Source organism: Chionomys nivalis, chromosome 6, assembly GCF_950005125.1.
Source record: "Chionomys nivalis chromosome 6, mChiNiv1.1, whole genome shotgun sequence".
NCBI classification, from domain to species: Eukaryota; Metazoa; Chordata; class Mammalia; order Rodentia; family Cricetidae; genus Chionomys; species Chionomys nivalis.
In genome coordinates, this window is record NC_080091.1 from 6,046,867 (window position 1) to 6,063,026 (window position 16,160).

General features: G+C 56.0%; 1 protein-coding gene across 4 annotated transcripts; it reads left to right on the forward strand.

The window, feature by feature from the left end:
• The first annotated feature begins 1,369 nt into the window (after positions 1 to 1,369).
• On the forward strand, positions 1,370 to 15,740 carry LOC130875440 (transducin-like enhancer protein 2). 4 transcript variants are annotated; one of them, XM_057771222.1, is made up of 21 exons: positions 1,370 to 1,437; positions 1,701 to 1,814; positions 1,931 to 2,028; positions 2,396 to 2,459; positions 2,760 to 2,804; positions 4,241 to 4,303; positions 6,694 to 6,768; positions 6,872 to 7,055; positions 7,251 to 7,270; positions 7,914 to 8,024; positions 8,683 to 8,727; positions 9,011 to 9,160; positions 10,963 to 11,101; positions 11,635 to 11,795; positions 12,488 to 12,558; positions 12,683 to 12,932; positions 13,071 to 13,318; positions 13,401 to 13,548; positions 14,070 to 14,220; positions 14,653 to 14,729; positions 15,536 to 15,740. In XM_057771222.1, the coding sequence occupies exons 2-21, from the start codon at positions 1,791 to 1,793 to the stop codon at positions 15,641 to 15,643; spliced, it is 2,232 nt and encodes a 743-aa protein (XP_057627205.1). In that variant the 5' UTR covers positions 1,370 to 1,437; positions 1,701 to 1,790; the 3' UTR covers positions 15,644 to 15,740. The 4 variants fall into 4 exon arrangements, with proteins under 4 accessions (XP_057627205.1, XP_057627208.1, XP_057627206.1 ...); XM_057771225.1 differs by having other exon boundaries at positions 11,635 to 11,759; XM_057771223.1 differs by having other exon boundaries at positions 6,875 to 7,055.
• Positions 15,741 to 16,160: the final 420 nt, after the last annotated feature.

The window sequence follows — 16,160 nt, forward strand, 5'->3', positions numbered from 1 at the left end:
CAGCCCCTCACTAGTGGATTCTAGGTGGGGCTCCACCCTGACCACGCCCCCAGCCCCTCACTGGGGATTCTAGGCGGGGCTCCAGGGAGTTACTGAACACTCAAAGTCTGAGTGCTGTCCCCCTAGGTCTTTTTTCCCGTCACTTCCTGGGGCCCACACGGAATTTTAAGATTCCATCTACAATGTCAACCTCACCGAGCCCACACACGTGGCACCAGTGGCTCCTGTGCGCTCGTCTCTATCATGGCTTGTCTAAATTCTTGTCTTGCACATGCTGCTCCTGACCTGAGCTGTGATATTGGCTGGTTGTAGCTCATCTCCCAGAGTCTGATCAGAGAGGGTGGCAGTCTGTCCTTCTGTCCTGGAAACCCTCTGCAGAGTCTCATAAACGCCTCTGTCCCCTGTAGTTGGCTTGCTGCCCACAGAGGTCCAGCCGTTACCATGATGATCGTTGCTGCCTGCTGTTTCCCAGTGCATAGTTGTCCACAGTAGTATCAGGCACGTGTTTATTGACTGACTTCATGATGGACCAGATCTGAGGTTTCTTCTCTGTGAAATGGGCTAAGAGCTCTCTTGTTCTGTCCCTGGGAGGGGTTCCCAGGTGACAGGTGGCTTTCTCAGCTCTGGGAACACACTTAAGCTTGATGTCAGAGCTGAGCCTGTTGTCCCAGCTACAGTAGGGACCAAGGAACACGATCTCATCTCCAAAAGTAAAAGGTCTATGGTCGTGGTTTGGAGCCTAGTATCCCCCAGTGAGGGGCTGGGGGCGTGGTCAGGGGTGGAGCCCCCCCCAAGATGTTTTAGTGTTCAGGTTTGGTCCCCATAGCTGAGGTTCTGTGTACTAATTTGAGGTGTCTGGTCCCTTAGGAGTCGGATCTGATAGAGAGCTGGTGGTGGCACCAACATGCTAGTCAGACTGCCTGGTCCTTCACCCCTGATGCTCAGAGAGGCCCCTCATGAGGTCCCCACAGTGGAGTAGCATTGGCTGGCTAGCAAAGCCAGAATCCGCACTTTCTGGGATCCTTGTGTGTCTCTGCTTCGCTCTTGGGGGTGTTGATCCTTTATGGGGCACTGTGTCACTGACTCAGAGAAGCCACTTGCATCCCCCCAGGGCTCCCAGAGCGTGCAAGGAAAAATTTTTTTCTAACTTGTTTTTCTCCTTCATTCTTATTTTTTTCCTTTCGCGTGGGGGTGGGGTGGGAACATTAGGCTATAACTCAAGCCTCAGTTTCCCCAGCGGGTCTGGGAGCCAAGGAAGCAGACCGGTGCTACCTTAAGGCGGGTCCCGCCCGCGGCTCCCAGCCGAGTCCCGCGGAGGGAGGCGGCTCCGCAGCCACAGCGGCCGCTGGCCACCAGCGCCGACCCCGGGCGGCCACCGACCTGCGGCGTGGGCTGCAGCTGCCCTCGGGCTGGACGACCGGGACGCGCTGGCGGGAGGTGGGGCGCAGCGCGGGGTCCGGGTCCCCTGCCCCCGGCAGGCTCTCCCTGGCTGCTCTTTCTTTGCGTGAAAATCCCTCCCCCAGCTCCGGCTTCTCTCCCAGCTTCTCCAGCCTCAGTCCCGCCGCATTTCAGCTCTAGCTTAGCACCCCAAATACTGCCCCCCTGCTCCGCCCCGCACCCCACATTCTACCCTCAGCTCCACCTCGCATCCCACATTCTACTCCCAACCTCAGCTTTGCACCCTAAATTTCTCTTCCCAGCTCCACCTCTGCACCCCAGCTTCCCTCTTGCCACATCCCCAAGCCTCCACGAAGCTGGGGGGCCCCTTCTCCCACCCGTTCATCAGCAGGATGTACCCGCAGGGAAGGCACCCGGTGAGTACAAGCCTCATTTCTGGCTACAGGAGGGGAGGACGAGGAAGGGATCCCTGCCTCCTGGTTCCCCGGAACTCACCCCCCACCCCGTGTCCTTACTCTCTGTCCCCCCTCAGACTCCATTGCAGTCCGGCCAGCCTTTTAAGTTCTCAGTCCTGGAAATCTGTGACCGAATCAAAGAGGAATTCCAGTTTCTCCAAGCTCAATATCACAGGTGAGGGGGAGCAGACAGCTCTGGGCACTGGGAGCCCCCCACCCCCCGGCAGCGGGGGTGGGGGGAGTGGAGAGGACGACGGCTTATGAAGGGGGCGTGGTCTGTAGGACAAGGGGCGGGGCTCACTGGGTCTACAGGAGGGCTTCCTGGTGGAGGTGGTGCTCCCAAGGTGCAGTGTGTGGAAAGCCTTCCCTGAGGAAGGGTTTGATCTCATCCAGGAGGGTAGGTCTGGACCGGACCGGGGCAGTTTCTAAAGACGTGGTGGGAGGGGGGCGAGGGGCAGGCAGCCCCTACCTGTCACTGTGAAAACTGACCCACGTGGGGTGTGGCGAGGCAATCCCCCTTTTTTGTCCAATCTTCCTGCCAGCCTCAAGCTGGAGTGTGAAAAGCTGGCCAGCGAGAAGACAGAGATGCAAAGGCATTACGTGATGGTAGGGGTCCCCGCCCTTGCTGCCCCCACCCTCGTGTTCTCCCTAAAGAAGGCAGCCTGGGGTCTGGGGTATCAGGCGCTATTTCTATGGATGCCTCCCGTCTCCTATCTTGGGGACTGCCTGCTTGTCTCTTCTGTCTGAGCCCAGCTGTGACCTGCCTTCTGGGTTCCCTGTCTGGGTCCCCATGAGGTTCAGGGTTTCCATGTTCTGCCCTGATACTCCCACCCCCGAGGCTGGGTTAAGACTGTGTCCCCTGGGTGGGGCCGACTGTCCACACTGGCCATGCTGTCTTCTTTGCAGTACTACGAGATGTCCTACGGCCTCAACATTGAGATGCATAAACAGGTGACCGTTCTGGGGACAGGGGTCTGTGGGAAGGGGCAGAGCACTTCCGTGGGGGCAGAGGTCATCTTTGAACATCTCTGGAGGCCTCAGAGGGCTGTCCCAAGGCCAGGGGAAAAGATCTTAAGCTTGTAACAAAAAGTATTCTCAGCATCTAGAGACGGTGGCCTGAGCAGGAAGAGCAGAGGAGTGGAGTGTCCCCATGGAGGAGGGCCTGGGCTGTAGGCCAAGGAAGTCTTGGAGGGACTCCACTGCAGAGACAAATTTCTGCAATTGCATGATAGACCCCCAGGAGCATGTGGTGGACCCTGGGAATCTGTTGGTGTTCTGTGTGTGACCCTAAAGAGAGTGGCCTGGAGGGCTGGAATGCTGTTTCTCTAGGTGCTCGGCCTGCTGCCGGGACTCAGCCTGGTCTTGTGCTTCAGAGACAGACCAAAGGGCTTTGTGTCTGTCTCTGAAGAGATGGACTCCTAGGCTGTAAGGTCCTGAGACTCTTCCTATCTAGGATTCTGAATGTGAGTCTAGGTTCTGAGATGGCCCTCAGGGTTCTGAGGTAGAGTTCCAAGTTTTGAGCTAACCCTTAAGGTTCTGTGCTAGCCCTGAAGGTTCTAGCTAGCCCTGAAGGTTCTGGGCTAGCCATGAAGGTTCTAGCTAGCCCTGAAGGTTCTAGCTAGCCATGAAGGTTCTGGGCTAGCCCTGAAGGTTCTAGCTAGCCATGAAGGTTCTGGGCTAGCCCTGAAGGTTCTAGCTAGCCATGAAGGTTCTGGGCTAGCCCTGAAGGTTCTAGCTAGCCCTGAAGGTTCTCAGGGCTCAGAGTGCTGAGTCAGGGCTCTAGGTTGTAAGGTTTGACCCCATGAGTTCCTCAGGCTCCAGCAAGTGGTGTTGGGGTTCTAGGACGGGCTTTACATTGTGGAAATTAATCCCAGAGGTGCATAGTCAATGCTGGTCCCCAGAGCGGCCAGTGGTTTTGGGGGTTCTGAGGGCTCAGAGACCTCTAGATGAATGGAGTCATAGCCTCTTGACCTAAGATTCCACGGCAGAGCCCCACACTGGGCCCTTAGACGTGGAGTGGACCAGGAGTGGGAGGGTTTGGAGGGCTGATCTGCGTATGTTACTGGTTTCTGTTGGTCTAGTGCTGATCATCTGGTCCCTGGTGGGGGATCAGAGGCAACCATAGAGCACCCCCAAAGACTTGAGGAGAGCTGGAACATGCAAGCTGGGCACCCCCACCCTTCACACAGCTTCTCTGGGTGTCGTCCGTCGGGATACCCGAGCTCAGATAGTCACCACAGTGCCTGGGGACCTATCCATCTAAGTTCCATGTCTCTGAGGGATTCACGAGGGCGGGGGAAGGGGGAGCAGGAGGCCATGACCCAAATGCTCAGGACCGTGGGTGTTGGGGTGGTCGTCCCCCCCAATTCCATTCATCTTGTCACTAGGCTGAGATCGTGAAGCGGCTCAGTGCAATCTGTGCCCAGATGGTCCCGTTCCTCACACAGGAGGTGAGTGAGCCTGTGCAGAGGGTGGGGAAGGGACAGGGTGGGTGTGCCTGGCCCTGGAGAAATGGAGGCCACACTATTGAAGGTGTGGACCAGGAACTTCCTGCTCCTTACGTTTCTGCATGCCTATGCTTGGGGAGGCCGGAGGTCAGTCTTGGTGTCCTTCCCAAGGTGCCATTCACCTTCATTTGCTTTTATTACAATTTTATATATTTAGTTAATTTTATATGTCTGGGTATCATGTGTATGCAGTACTGCAGAGTCCCCTGGAGATGAAGTCGTAGAAGGTTGTGAATGGCCAATGGGTGCCGGGAACTGAACCCCGGTCCTCTGCAGGAGCAGCTCGTGCTGTTAACCACTGGGCCAACCCGTTATTTATTTTTGGAAGAGGATGCATGGGCCATGGCACACCTGTGGAAGTCAGAGGCCAGCTTGCGGGAGTGGGTCCTCTCTACACCTTGGGGTTTTCAAGGATTGAACTAAGGTCTTAGGGCTTAGCCCCCAGTCATCTTCACATGATGAACCACCCCCCTAACTCTGACTGGCCTGGAAATCTGCTGAGTAGGGGTTGCTGTTGAGTCAGTGAGCCCCAGGGTCTTCCTGTCTCCTCACTGTGCTGGAATTACAGGCGCACACTATATGCCTGGATTTTCACAGGGTTCTTGGAGAACTGAACTCAGGCCTTCTTGGTTGCTTGACAAGCCCTTTACTGACCGAGCCATTTTTCTAACCCTGACTCTCTTCTCTGGATGGTTTGCTAGGGTTGCACCTGTACCTCACTGCTCACAGACCTGCGCTGTGTGACCTTTGGCAGGATACATGCTTCTCTGTGCTTACCTCCTAAGGAAGGATGCTAAAAAGAAATCCCACACTAGCTCAGAATTGAGTTTAATAAAGGATTATTTATTTAGGGGTGGACTCACAGATCACAGTCCTCTGCACGAATGAGGAAATAGGAGCCAGAAGAGAGAAGGAGTGTGTGCTTGACATCGGCATTTATAGTATAAGAGGCCACACCCATGTTACATGGGCGGGTAACTTAAAGGCTACTGGCTGAAGGGGTTTCTACAGCAGCCTCTTGCTTAGGGTATCCTGAGGGTTAGGTGAGCAACCATGGGGCTAATCCTACAGACGATGCTTGGTGAGATGAACCACACACGGGATACACCGCAGGTTCCCACTCTCGAGTTAGTAGATCCAGGGCCAGGGAGTGGGGCCTGGGGAGAGACCTGGGACACCACTTCAAAATGGGGAGTTGGTAAGTTCTGGAGACGAATGGCGGGAAGGCCACACAGTAGCGAGAATGAGCTTCATGCTGCTGAGCCGTGCACTTGGAATGGTTCAGAGTAGTAAATTTTGTTAGGTGTTTTTAATACAGTGATGTTGAAAACACAGTCAGGGCTGACGGGGGACCTGTGTGAACAGCTCATGGAACTATCAGAAGGCTCTGTGTCCTGTGTGAGCGATTCCTCGCTCCCGCTGACCACAGGGCCTTGGTATTGGCCTTTGCTACCTCTGTCTGGAGATGTTCCTCCAGAGACATGAGAACGGGTATCACCTCCGTGTAGGCACCCAGGGTACCCCATGCAGCATCCCTGCTTTCCTCTGTGGGACCTGCTGCCCCTTTCCTGCGGGTGAGAGAAGAGCTCCCCACAGTAAGGCCGGGGGCCTGGGTTCCACCCCGTGTCCAGTGTGGGGTCGCCAACCATGAGTGCTCAAATTTATTGAATTCCTCCATATTTAATGTTGCAGTGTTGGGGATGAACATGCTGGGTGGGGCTGCTGCTGAAATTCAGGACCAGCCCGAGCTTCCCACTCTGGGGTGGGTGCTTGGCAGCAGGTGTTGTGTGCATGGGTGCTTATTCGTTAGGGTACTGGTCCAATCTGCCCGGCCCAACTCTGAACATCAGCTAAGGTGCATTCCTGGTTTTGTTTTGTTTTGTAACACAAAGGAAGGAAGCCAGGATGATTCCTGCCATCTCAGCCCTTAGGAGGTTGAGGCAGGAGGATTGCTGGGAGTTTGAGACCTGACTAAATTGGTTATGAGACTGAAAATAGCCAGAGAAGGGGCCAGGAAGGTGGCTAGGAGAGTAAAGAGCTCTCCGCACAAGCGTGAAAACCTGAGTTCAAATCCCCAACACCAGGCACGGCAGCCAGTGCCAGGTATGGAGGGGACCCTGGGCTGTGAGACCTGGGCTCTAAACAAGATGGAAGATAGCCAATACCCACCTCTTCCCCTCATGTGCAGAGAGACAGACAGAGACAAAGAGACACAGGCTGAGACATACACAGAGAGACAGACAGAGACAAAGATAGAGGCATAGAGCGACAGACAGAGAGACAGCCTGGGCCAAGGCCCACGGCAGCCCGCTCAGCGTCCCCTCCACCCGCAGCATCAGCAGCAGGTTCTCCAGGCTGTGGACCGAGCCAAGCAGGTGACCGTGGGGGAACTGAACAGCCTCCTGGGGGTGAGTCTCCCAAGTCCACCGCCTCAGGGACACCGCCTCATTCACCCTCCGCATACCCCTGTCCCCACCCCTTGCCCCCCCTGGCCATCCTCTCCCCCTTCAGCAGCAGAACCAGCTCCAGCCGCTGTCCCACGCCGCCCCTGCACCTCTCACCCCACGCCCAGCTGGCTTGGTGGGCACCGGGGCTTCGGGGCTGCTGGCCCTGTCCGGGGCGCTGGCTGCGCAGGCCCAGCTGGCAGCTGCAGCCAAGGAAGAACGCGTGGGTGTGGACGCCGAGGGGTCCAGAGGTGAGTGGGGGTGGCCCTGGCTGATACTGGCAGGGACCGTGACGGGGAGGGTAGCCGATAGTAGGGGTTGCAGCCATGAGGTTCAAGTCTGGTCCTGGGCATCTCCTGGAAGGGTACTGAGCTGGGATGGAACTGTTCCATGCACCACCGGGTTCAATCCCTAATTCTGTGTGTTTTCTCTCGGCTTCCGTCCAGTGGACAGAGCTGCGAGCAGGGTGAGTTCACCTGGGCTGGCAGTGGCGGCTGTGGGAGGGGGGTACGGGGTGTTGGGGTGGCGGGAGCTCAGGGTCTCACTGTATAGTTCCAGCTGACCTCGAGCTCACAGAGATCCTCCTGCCTCTGCCTCTTGGTTTCTGGAGATAGAATTGTACACCACCAAGCCAGCTCTGGTTTATTTACTTCGAGGCATGGTCTTGCTTTAGAGCCTACACTGCTCTGAACTCATGACAGTCCCTGCCTCAGTCTCTCAAGTTCTGCTGTAATGGGTGTGCCTCAGAAAAAACGGGCTGGGGTCCTCATGCAGGTGCACTCCTTGCTTGGCACAGGCTTTGTGGGAAGGTTCAAATCCCCCATTCTCAAGAGGTTAGCTATGAGTGTTGGGTGGGTTGTAAGTCCCACTGTAATGAGTTTTCGTGGGACTCAGTTTCCCCATCTGTACAGATCCAGAGAATTTAGCACTGATGCTGAGGTAGGGTAGAGTCCACACCTAGAATCCCCCAGTGAGGGGCTGGGGGCGTGGTCAAGGTGGAGCCCCGCCTAGAATCCCCAGTGAGGGGCACTCAGTCAGTACTGGCTGGACAAGAATGTAGTCTGAGAGGCACCTCAAGCCCGCCTTTACCTCTTCCTGTCTTCCTGCAGAGTGCTTCCCCTTCGCCCCCTGAGAGTCTGGTGGAAGAGGAGAATTCTAGCGGCCGAGGTGGCAATGGGAAGCAGCAGAGAGCAGAAGATAAGGATCTGTCAGGGCCTTACGTGAGTTCTAGAGAGAGACGCAGAAACTGGGGTGAAAAGAGATGGACGCAGACTTGCCCCTGAGCAAAGCCTTGGGAACTGTCCATGATGCTCACTCTACAGCCTTCTGTAGCCTCCCATTGCTTGCGGAGCACCTGCCAATCAAAAGACACTGTCCTACCAGGCTTCACTCTAAGTGTAGCCAATGAGACAAGCAGCTGTTTTGATATATTTCCGCCATGAACTGAACTGCAGGTATTGCTCAGAGGTAGAGCACCTGCCTAGAATCCCCCAGTGAGGAAATGGGGGCGTGGTCAAGAGTGGAGCCCCGCCTAGAATCCCCTGTGAGGGGCTGGGGGAGTGATTGGGACAGTGATTCTAGGACACCCTAGGCATCACCCTCAGCAGCAACTCAGAGGCTAGTGAGCTTGGAAGGGAAGCCGGAGACAGTGGTTCTATAGAATTCGGTTCAGATTGCACCCTTGGCCCCTCCCTGTGTATCCAAATGTGATCTGTCCTGCTCTCTGGGTCAGGAAAGGCTTTTTCAGCACCTGGGAATGAAGTTGGAGCTTGGTGTCCCTCTAGAGGGCAGTGGGAGCCGGAGAGGTTATAGCGCAGAGGTGTGGAGGCAGGGGCATGACGGCCTGTGTGTCCCCTGTTGTGTTCCCCCCACCCCCAGGAAAGTGATGAAGACAAGAGTGATTATAACTTGGTGGTGGATGAGGTGAGATGTTGGGGCTGGACGAGGAAGGGGGACGGGGAAGGGGGACGGGAGGGAGGAGAGAGTTCCTGTCTGTCTCTGGCGAGGGCAGACAGGGGGTTTGCAGGACAGGTGGGGACCCTGAGGCCCACAGTGGAGGTGGGCCACTCATTTCCTGGATTTCAGGCTCCCCAGAAGTGAGCCCCAGCCCTTCTCCTTGCTGCTGTGGAGGGCGGGGCTGCATGGCCGCTGTGGGTGTCTTTTCCCCTTTACCCATTCCCTCTCAGTGTCACCTTCTTGAATTCAGGACCAACCCTCAGAGCCACCCAGCCCTGCAACCACCCCCTGTGGAAAGGCACCCGTCTGCATCCCTGCCCGCAGGGACCTCGCGGACAGCCCAGCCTCCTTGGCCTCCAGTTTGGGCTCACCACTCCCCAGAAGCAAAGACCTAGCCCTGGTATGGAAGAGGGTGTGCGTGAGACTTCTTTTCATCATCCCAGGGTGGCCTGGAAACAGACAGAATGCAAGAGCAGATCAGCCAGGCAGGGCAGTCGAGATTTTCTCATTTGTTTTTTGTTTGCTTTATTTATTTTGTTTGTTTGGTTTTGATGGTTGGTTTTTTGTTTTGTTTCTGAGACAATATTTCTTGGCCACCAACTCTTCATATAGTCTAGGATGGCATTGAACTCATGATCCTCCTGCCTCTACCTCTTCAGTACTGGGGGGACTGATGACTCACTACACCTGACTTTTTTCCTTTGGGTTCCTCATTTTTTCCCCCCACAGAAGATTCTGCTGAGTCTCAGGAAACATTTTAAAAGCAACTTGATGACCAAACTGAGCAAAGAAATAGGACCTAGTTGGGTCACTCACTTCCTGCAATGGTGGGAACTACCCCCCTCACCTCCCCACCCCCACCCCCCCTCACTGCAGCACTGGGTCCTGACAGAGACCTCCCCTCCCCCACCCCAGATGTCCCCGAAAGTCCAGGGTCCCTCTCCAGTCTTGCCCAGACCCTCTGCCCTCCACTTCACCCAGGGTAAGAGATGATCTGTTTTTAGCCACCCCCCGAAGTTTGCCATGGCAACCAGCAGTCATTGTGGGCTCCAGTGTTATCTAGTCCCCTCTCCACTTAGGGAGACCTTGGCAGTAGGGGCAGGTCTAGCTGGAGACACCCCCAAGGGTGTCCCACAGTCTTCCAGGAGCTATGTCACCAGGTCACCAGAGGATCCAGAGTCCAAAGGCATTTTCCTCTGTAGGAAGTCAGCTCATGGCTAGCCTCAGCTACTCGAACCCTGTCTGGCAAAATATGCCTATAGAAAGCAGAGGCCTGGCCGGGCAGTGGTGGCGCACGCCTTTAATCCCAGCACTCGGGAGGCAGAGGCAGGCGAATCTCTGTGAGTTCGAGACCAGCCTGGTCTACAAGAGCTAGTTCCAGAACAGGCTCCAAAACCACAGAGAAACCCTGTTTCGAAAAACCAAAAAAAAAAAAAAAAAAAAGAAAGAAAGCAGAGGCCTGGCTGTCAGGACACCAGGGGCTGAGGACCTCTGGAGCCAAAGGGACCACTGTCCTAGGAGCCTGTCAGTTTCTTTGTTTATTGAGACATGATCTCACTATGTACCCCAGGCTGGCCTGGAGATCCCCTGCCTCTGCTCTGGAGCGCCGGGATTAAAGGTGTGCACCATCACACCTTGCTCAGCCTCTAAATTAGAACCTTTTTCTTTTTTTTCTTTTTTGATTTTCTCAAGCCAGGTTTTCTCTGTGTAGCCCTGGCTGTCCTAGAACTCACTCTGTAGACCAGGCTGGCCTGGAACTCACAGAGATCCGCCTGCCTCTCTCTCCCAAGTGCTCTCCCATGTCTCTGTGTGTGCCATATTGCACACATGAAGGTCAGAGGTCAACTCTGGGGAGTCAGTTCTTTCCCACTACGTGGGTTTTAGGGGTTGAACACAGATTGTCAGGCTTGGGCACAACCATCTTTATCTGCTGAGACATCTTGCCAGCTCAGTGGCCTCCGACTTTGTCTGTCTCTGGATGGCACATTGCTGCCCCAAAGAGTTCCCACCTCTTTGCAGCACTCTCTTCTGTGGACCCAGTTTATACCCACACTCCCAAGGTTGTGTTTGCACCACAGACCTAGGTCTTCCCGGCTTTCGGCTGTGTGCCCACCGAGTGCCTGAGAGACCAGGGGGCTGCCATATGCTCCCCTGTATGGGCCTTGGCCCTTGCAGTGACTGGTGCCCCTTTGCTCTCCACAGAACGATCTCTCCACAGGCACTCCTGCCTCTAGGTCATGTGGTCCCTCTCCACCCCAGGACGCGTCCACCCCGGGACCCAGCTCTGCCAGTCACCTCTGTCAGCTGGTGGCTCAACCAGCACCATCCACAGACAGCATCGGTAAGTCCCCTCCTTCCTGGCGTACCTTTGATCCAGAGGGACTCCCCAGAGTAGAAAGGATGAGAGAGTTGGCGGTGGTGGCGCAGGCCTTTAATCTCAGCACTCAGGAGGCAGAGGCATGTGCATCTCTGTGAGTTCAAGGCCAGTCTGGTCTATATAGTAAGACCCTGTCTGAAAAAAGAAAAAGAAAAAGAAAAAGTGAAGGAAGGGTGAGAGACTGATGGATTGGACCCCAGATTCACCCCCAGCCAGGTGCCTGCCTCTCCCTGGGCCTCGGTCTTCTTGTTTTGGCTACTTCTCAGTCTAGGAAACTGAAGCCCGGGGAAACAAAGTGACCCCCAGCTTACTGATTGTGAGAGGAGTCTGGGCCTTCACCAGCTGCGTGACCTCAGGCTAGTTGCATGACCTTTCTGAGCCTCCCATCCTCCTCTTACCGAGTCTGGGTGTTTGGAGGATGTGGGAGTTCGTCAGCTGAAAGACAGGAAAAATGGGATTTGGGTGTCTGAATGTGTATCCTGGCCCTTCTCACTCAGCCCTGAGGAGTCCCCTGACCCTGTCCAGCCCCTTCACCTCGTCCTTCAGCCTGGGCTCCCACAGCACCCTCAACGGGGACCTCTCCATGCCCAGCTCCTACGTCAGCCTCCACCTGTCCCCCCAGGTCAGCAGCTCTGTCGTGTACGGACGCTCACCCCTGGTGAGTCCGCTTGGATGGTCAGCGGATCTAGGGAGGTCTTTGCGGGGGGTGTGGAGAAACCTACTTCATCCAAAGAACCAGAATTAGTAACAAAAGAGGGACTAACATTGGGACTCAGGAAACTCTGGGTGCCATTCCCAGGACGACTTAAACTGGACGTGTGGTGCCTGTCTGTCACCCTAGCCCTGGGGAGCAGGAAGATGAGGAGTTTGAGGCTAGCCCATACCACATGAGTCTCTGCCTCAAAAATGAACCGTGGTGGAGGTATGGTGGTGCACGCCTTTACTTCCAGTACTGGGGAGGCAGAGGCAGGAGGATCACTGAGTTTGAGGCCAGCCTGGTCTACAGAGTGAGTTCCAGGAAGCCAGGACTACACAGAGAAACCCTTTCTTGAAAAAAGCAAAAACTAAAAACAAAAACAAAACAAAGAAAAAAGAAAAGAAACGAAAAAAAGAAAAAGAATAAAAAAAGAGAAAAGAAATAAAGGAGAAACTGGAGGTTTGGTCCAGTATGTGTGTGGGAAGAAGCACGTGCTGCAGTGGTTAAAAAGCCTGGTCCAGGAGGTTATTTTAAAAGTATAGTAGCAAGCTTGCGAGTCTGTTTCCTGTCAGAGGGACAGATAGGCATGGGATGGGACCTGGGTGAGGGGTGCTGGACACCCTGCCTTGGGTCACGTCTTTGGCCTCTGGCAGATGGCATTTGAGTCACACCCGCATCTCCGAGGCTCGTCCATCTCCTTGCCTGGCATCTCTGGGGCGAAGCCGTGAGTAGCATGTGGGCTGTGCTGTCACCAGGGTGTGTGTGAGGCATGGGTCCCCATCTTCCTGGGAACACCTGGGGTGGGGTGGGCGGGGTGGTCCGCCCACCCGCATCTGCGGCCTCTGCAGGGCCTACTCCTTCCACGTGTCTGCGGATGGCCAGATGCAGCCGGTGCCCTTTCCTTCGGATGCGCTGGTGGGCACGGGCATCCCTCGCCATGCTCGGCAGCTACACACACTGGCCCACGGTGAGGTGGTGTGTGCCGTCACGATCAGCGGCTCCACACAGCACGTGTACACGGGCGGCAAAGGTTGCGTGAAGGTGTGGGACGTGGGCCAGCCAGGCAGCAAGACACCTGTGGCTCAGCTGGATTGCCTGGTGAGGGCGGGGCGTGGGGAGCTGGGCGGGGTTTGCAGGACTAGGCGGGGCCTGTAGGGATGGGCGGGGTCTATAGGGTAGGTCTGTGGATACTTGGGTGGCCCCAACTCTGCTCTGGCTTGCTTCTCACTGCGGCAGAACCGCGACAACTACATCCGCTCCTGCAAGCTGCTGCCAGACGGACAGAGCCTGATAGTGGGCGGCGAAGCCAGCACCCTGTCCATCTGGGACCTAGCAGCACCCACACCACGAATTAAGGCGGAGCTGACCTCTTCCGCCCCGGCCTGCTATGCGCTGGCTGTCAGCCCCGACGCCAAAGTCTGCTTCTCCTGCTGCAGCGATGGCAACATCGTGGTCTGGGACCTGCAGAACCAGGCCATGGTCAGGTGTGTAGGGCGGCCTGGGGTAGGGTGGGGGAGGTACAGGTGGATGTGGATGTGGATGCCGATGCCTGCCCTCCACCCACAGGCAGTTCCAGGGCCACACGGACGGGGCCAGCTGCATAGACATATCGGACTATGGGACCCGGCTGTGGACTGGGGGCCTGGATAATACAGTGCGCTGCTGGGACCTGCGGGAGGGCCGCCAGCTTCAGCAGCACGACTTCAGCTCCCAGGTGCACCTGCCATCCTGGCCTCCCCCAGGGTGCCCTTCCCAGGCCAGGATAAGACTCTGTGGGTAAAGCGTTTGCCTAGTTAGTATGAGGGCTTGAGTTCAAATCCTTATGATGCACACAAAAAGCCTGCAACCTGGGGCGCGTGGAGACAGAAGGATCCCCGGGACTGGCTGGAGGGTTAGATTAATCGAATAGGTGAGCGCCGGGTTCAGTGAGGGACCCTGCCTTAAATACAAGGTGTCTGGTATATGTCTTTAATCCCAGCACTAGGAAACAGAGGCAGGTGGATGTCTGTGAGTTCAGCGTGGTCTACAGAGTGAATTCCAGGACGGCCAAAGCTGCATAGTGAGACCAGGTCTCAAAAATCCAAAATACCAAGGCACAGACTGACCCAGAATCCCACAGTTCAGCGCGCCTGTGCCTCAGATTAGCGCTAAAATGTGACACTCATCACCAACTACATTTTTGTCCCCATGGGAGACGTGGGGCACCCGTAGTCTCAGTGCTGTCTCTTGCCCTAGATTTTCTCGCTGGGCCACTGTCCCAACCAGGACTGGCTGGCCGTGGGGATGGAGAGCAGCCATGTGGAGGTCCTGCACGTGCGCAAACCCGAGAAGTACCAGCTACGCCTGCACGAGAGCTGCGTGCTGTCGCTCAAGTTCGCCTCCTGTGGTACAGCCTGGGAGACCCCACGGGACGACAGAGGGAGCGTGGGCCACCCCAAAACGGCTCAAGTTAGAACGGTTTACCCAGGCCTGTCCACCCAGCCACTTATTGAGGTCAAAGTCGGTTTAGATAAATGCCCCCCCCCCCCACACACGTCACAAAAGGATGGACCAGATGTGGTGGCGCACGACGTCTTTAATCCCAGCACTCGGGAGGCAGAGGCAGGCGGATCTCTGTGAGCTCCAGGCAGCCTGGGCTACAGAGCCAGTTCCAGGAGAGTCTGGGTAGCCAGTGTGGGGGTGGGGTTTGACTGGCAGCTCTCTTGTTGACACTGTAGAGTGGCAGGGTGGGGCGGGCCGAGTTTCAAAGGCTCAGGCAAGGAGCCCCTGCCCTGGGAGGTCCCCGTCTCTGTAACTACCGGGTCTCTTCCCTCCCCAGGACGCTGGTTTGTTAGTACAGGCAAGGACAACTTGCTCAACGCCTGGAGGACACCCTATGGGGCCAGCATTTTCCAGGTACCCACCCTCCCCAGCCGGTGGCTGCCTCTACACTCTTGTGTCCCGGATGTTCCCTTTAAGGGACCCCACACTGGGTTCTGTGCTGAGCAGAATGTCCCCGGGGCCCAGTCTGTGGCAAGTGTCAGAGCCAGGCTCTGTTCATGGCTGAGCGATATTCACGAAGTGTGTGTGTGTGTGGGGCTTTTCACCCCCGCCCCCCACAGCAGTGCAGCCTTCACTGTTGCCGTTTCATTACTTCATTAGATGAAGTGAGATTTGAAAAAGGGCCTCACGGTCCTGCTCAGTCACCCAAGGGTGGGATGGAGACAGGGCTCCGTGTGTGCTGGGTAAGCACTCTCCCCAGTCAGCCCCAGGCTCCTTCTACTAAGTCTCTTGAAGCTCTTTCGGACATGGCATAGCTGTCTTCCAGATGTGCCATCCTCCCGAACCACCGCCAATCTTTAGTATTGTTCTCTTGAGTTAGTGCTGTTGGGACCCCTTCCTATCAATCCTTCACATGTCGGGGATACCACTGGACCCCTTTTACCCAGCACGTGGGCGGGACGGGACAGGGTATGGCTGGTTTGAGACTAGGAAGAAGGGCAGGTGACGGGGTGGCTGTACGTGTGCTTCCGTGTCCTTGAGCTATCTGAAGGCAAGCCTTGAGTTGGGTACCATATCTTAAGTCGCTGGTCAGGCTTGCCCCCAGCTAGAAGGCGCTGGTGACACCCACACCCATCAGCCTTGACTGTCCCCAAGCACCAGGCTTCCTGCTGTGCACTTCGTGGTGGTCAGGCTGGCCTTCACCTCTTTCTCTGTCCCAGTCCAAAGAGTCTTCCTCCGTGTTGAGCTGCGACATCTCCAGGAATAATAAATACATTGTGACAGGCTCAGGGGACAAGAAGGCCACTGTGTACGAGGTGGTGTACTGAGCCCCGTCTGTCTACACCTCCAGGTCACCTGCCCAAGGATGGCCACACAGACAGCTCCCTCCCTCCTGGCTGGGTGGGGCTGGAGGCACTGGGGAAATATAACCATTCATCAACTCGCTTTCCTTTTGTGTGTGTGTCAAGCGTGCGAGGCCAGGGCCAGTTGGGTGTCAGCCCCTATTGGTTTTTTTTGTACCCTGGTTTTCAAACAGGATCTTGACCTCACTGACACAGCAGGCAGGTCATCTGGCCCCAGGATCCTCCTGTCTCCACACCTACAGCTGGGATCACAGGCATGCCATTGCACTTTTTTCTTTTAAAAAATACATGCGATCTAGGGATTTGAACTCAGGTCCTCAGCAGTTTACCCACTAAGTGATCTTCCCAGCAGGATCTGGCCCCTCTATAGCCCTGGCTGTCCTGGAACTCGCTCTGTAGAACCAGGCTGGCCTCAAACTCAGAGATCCTCCTGGTCTCTCAAGAGGCAAAGGCAGACAGATCTCTGTGAGTTCGAGGCCAG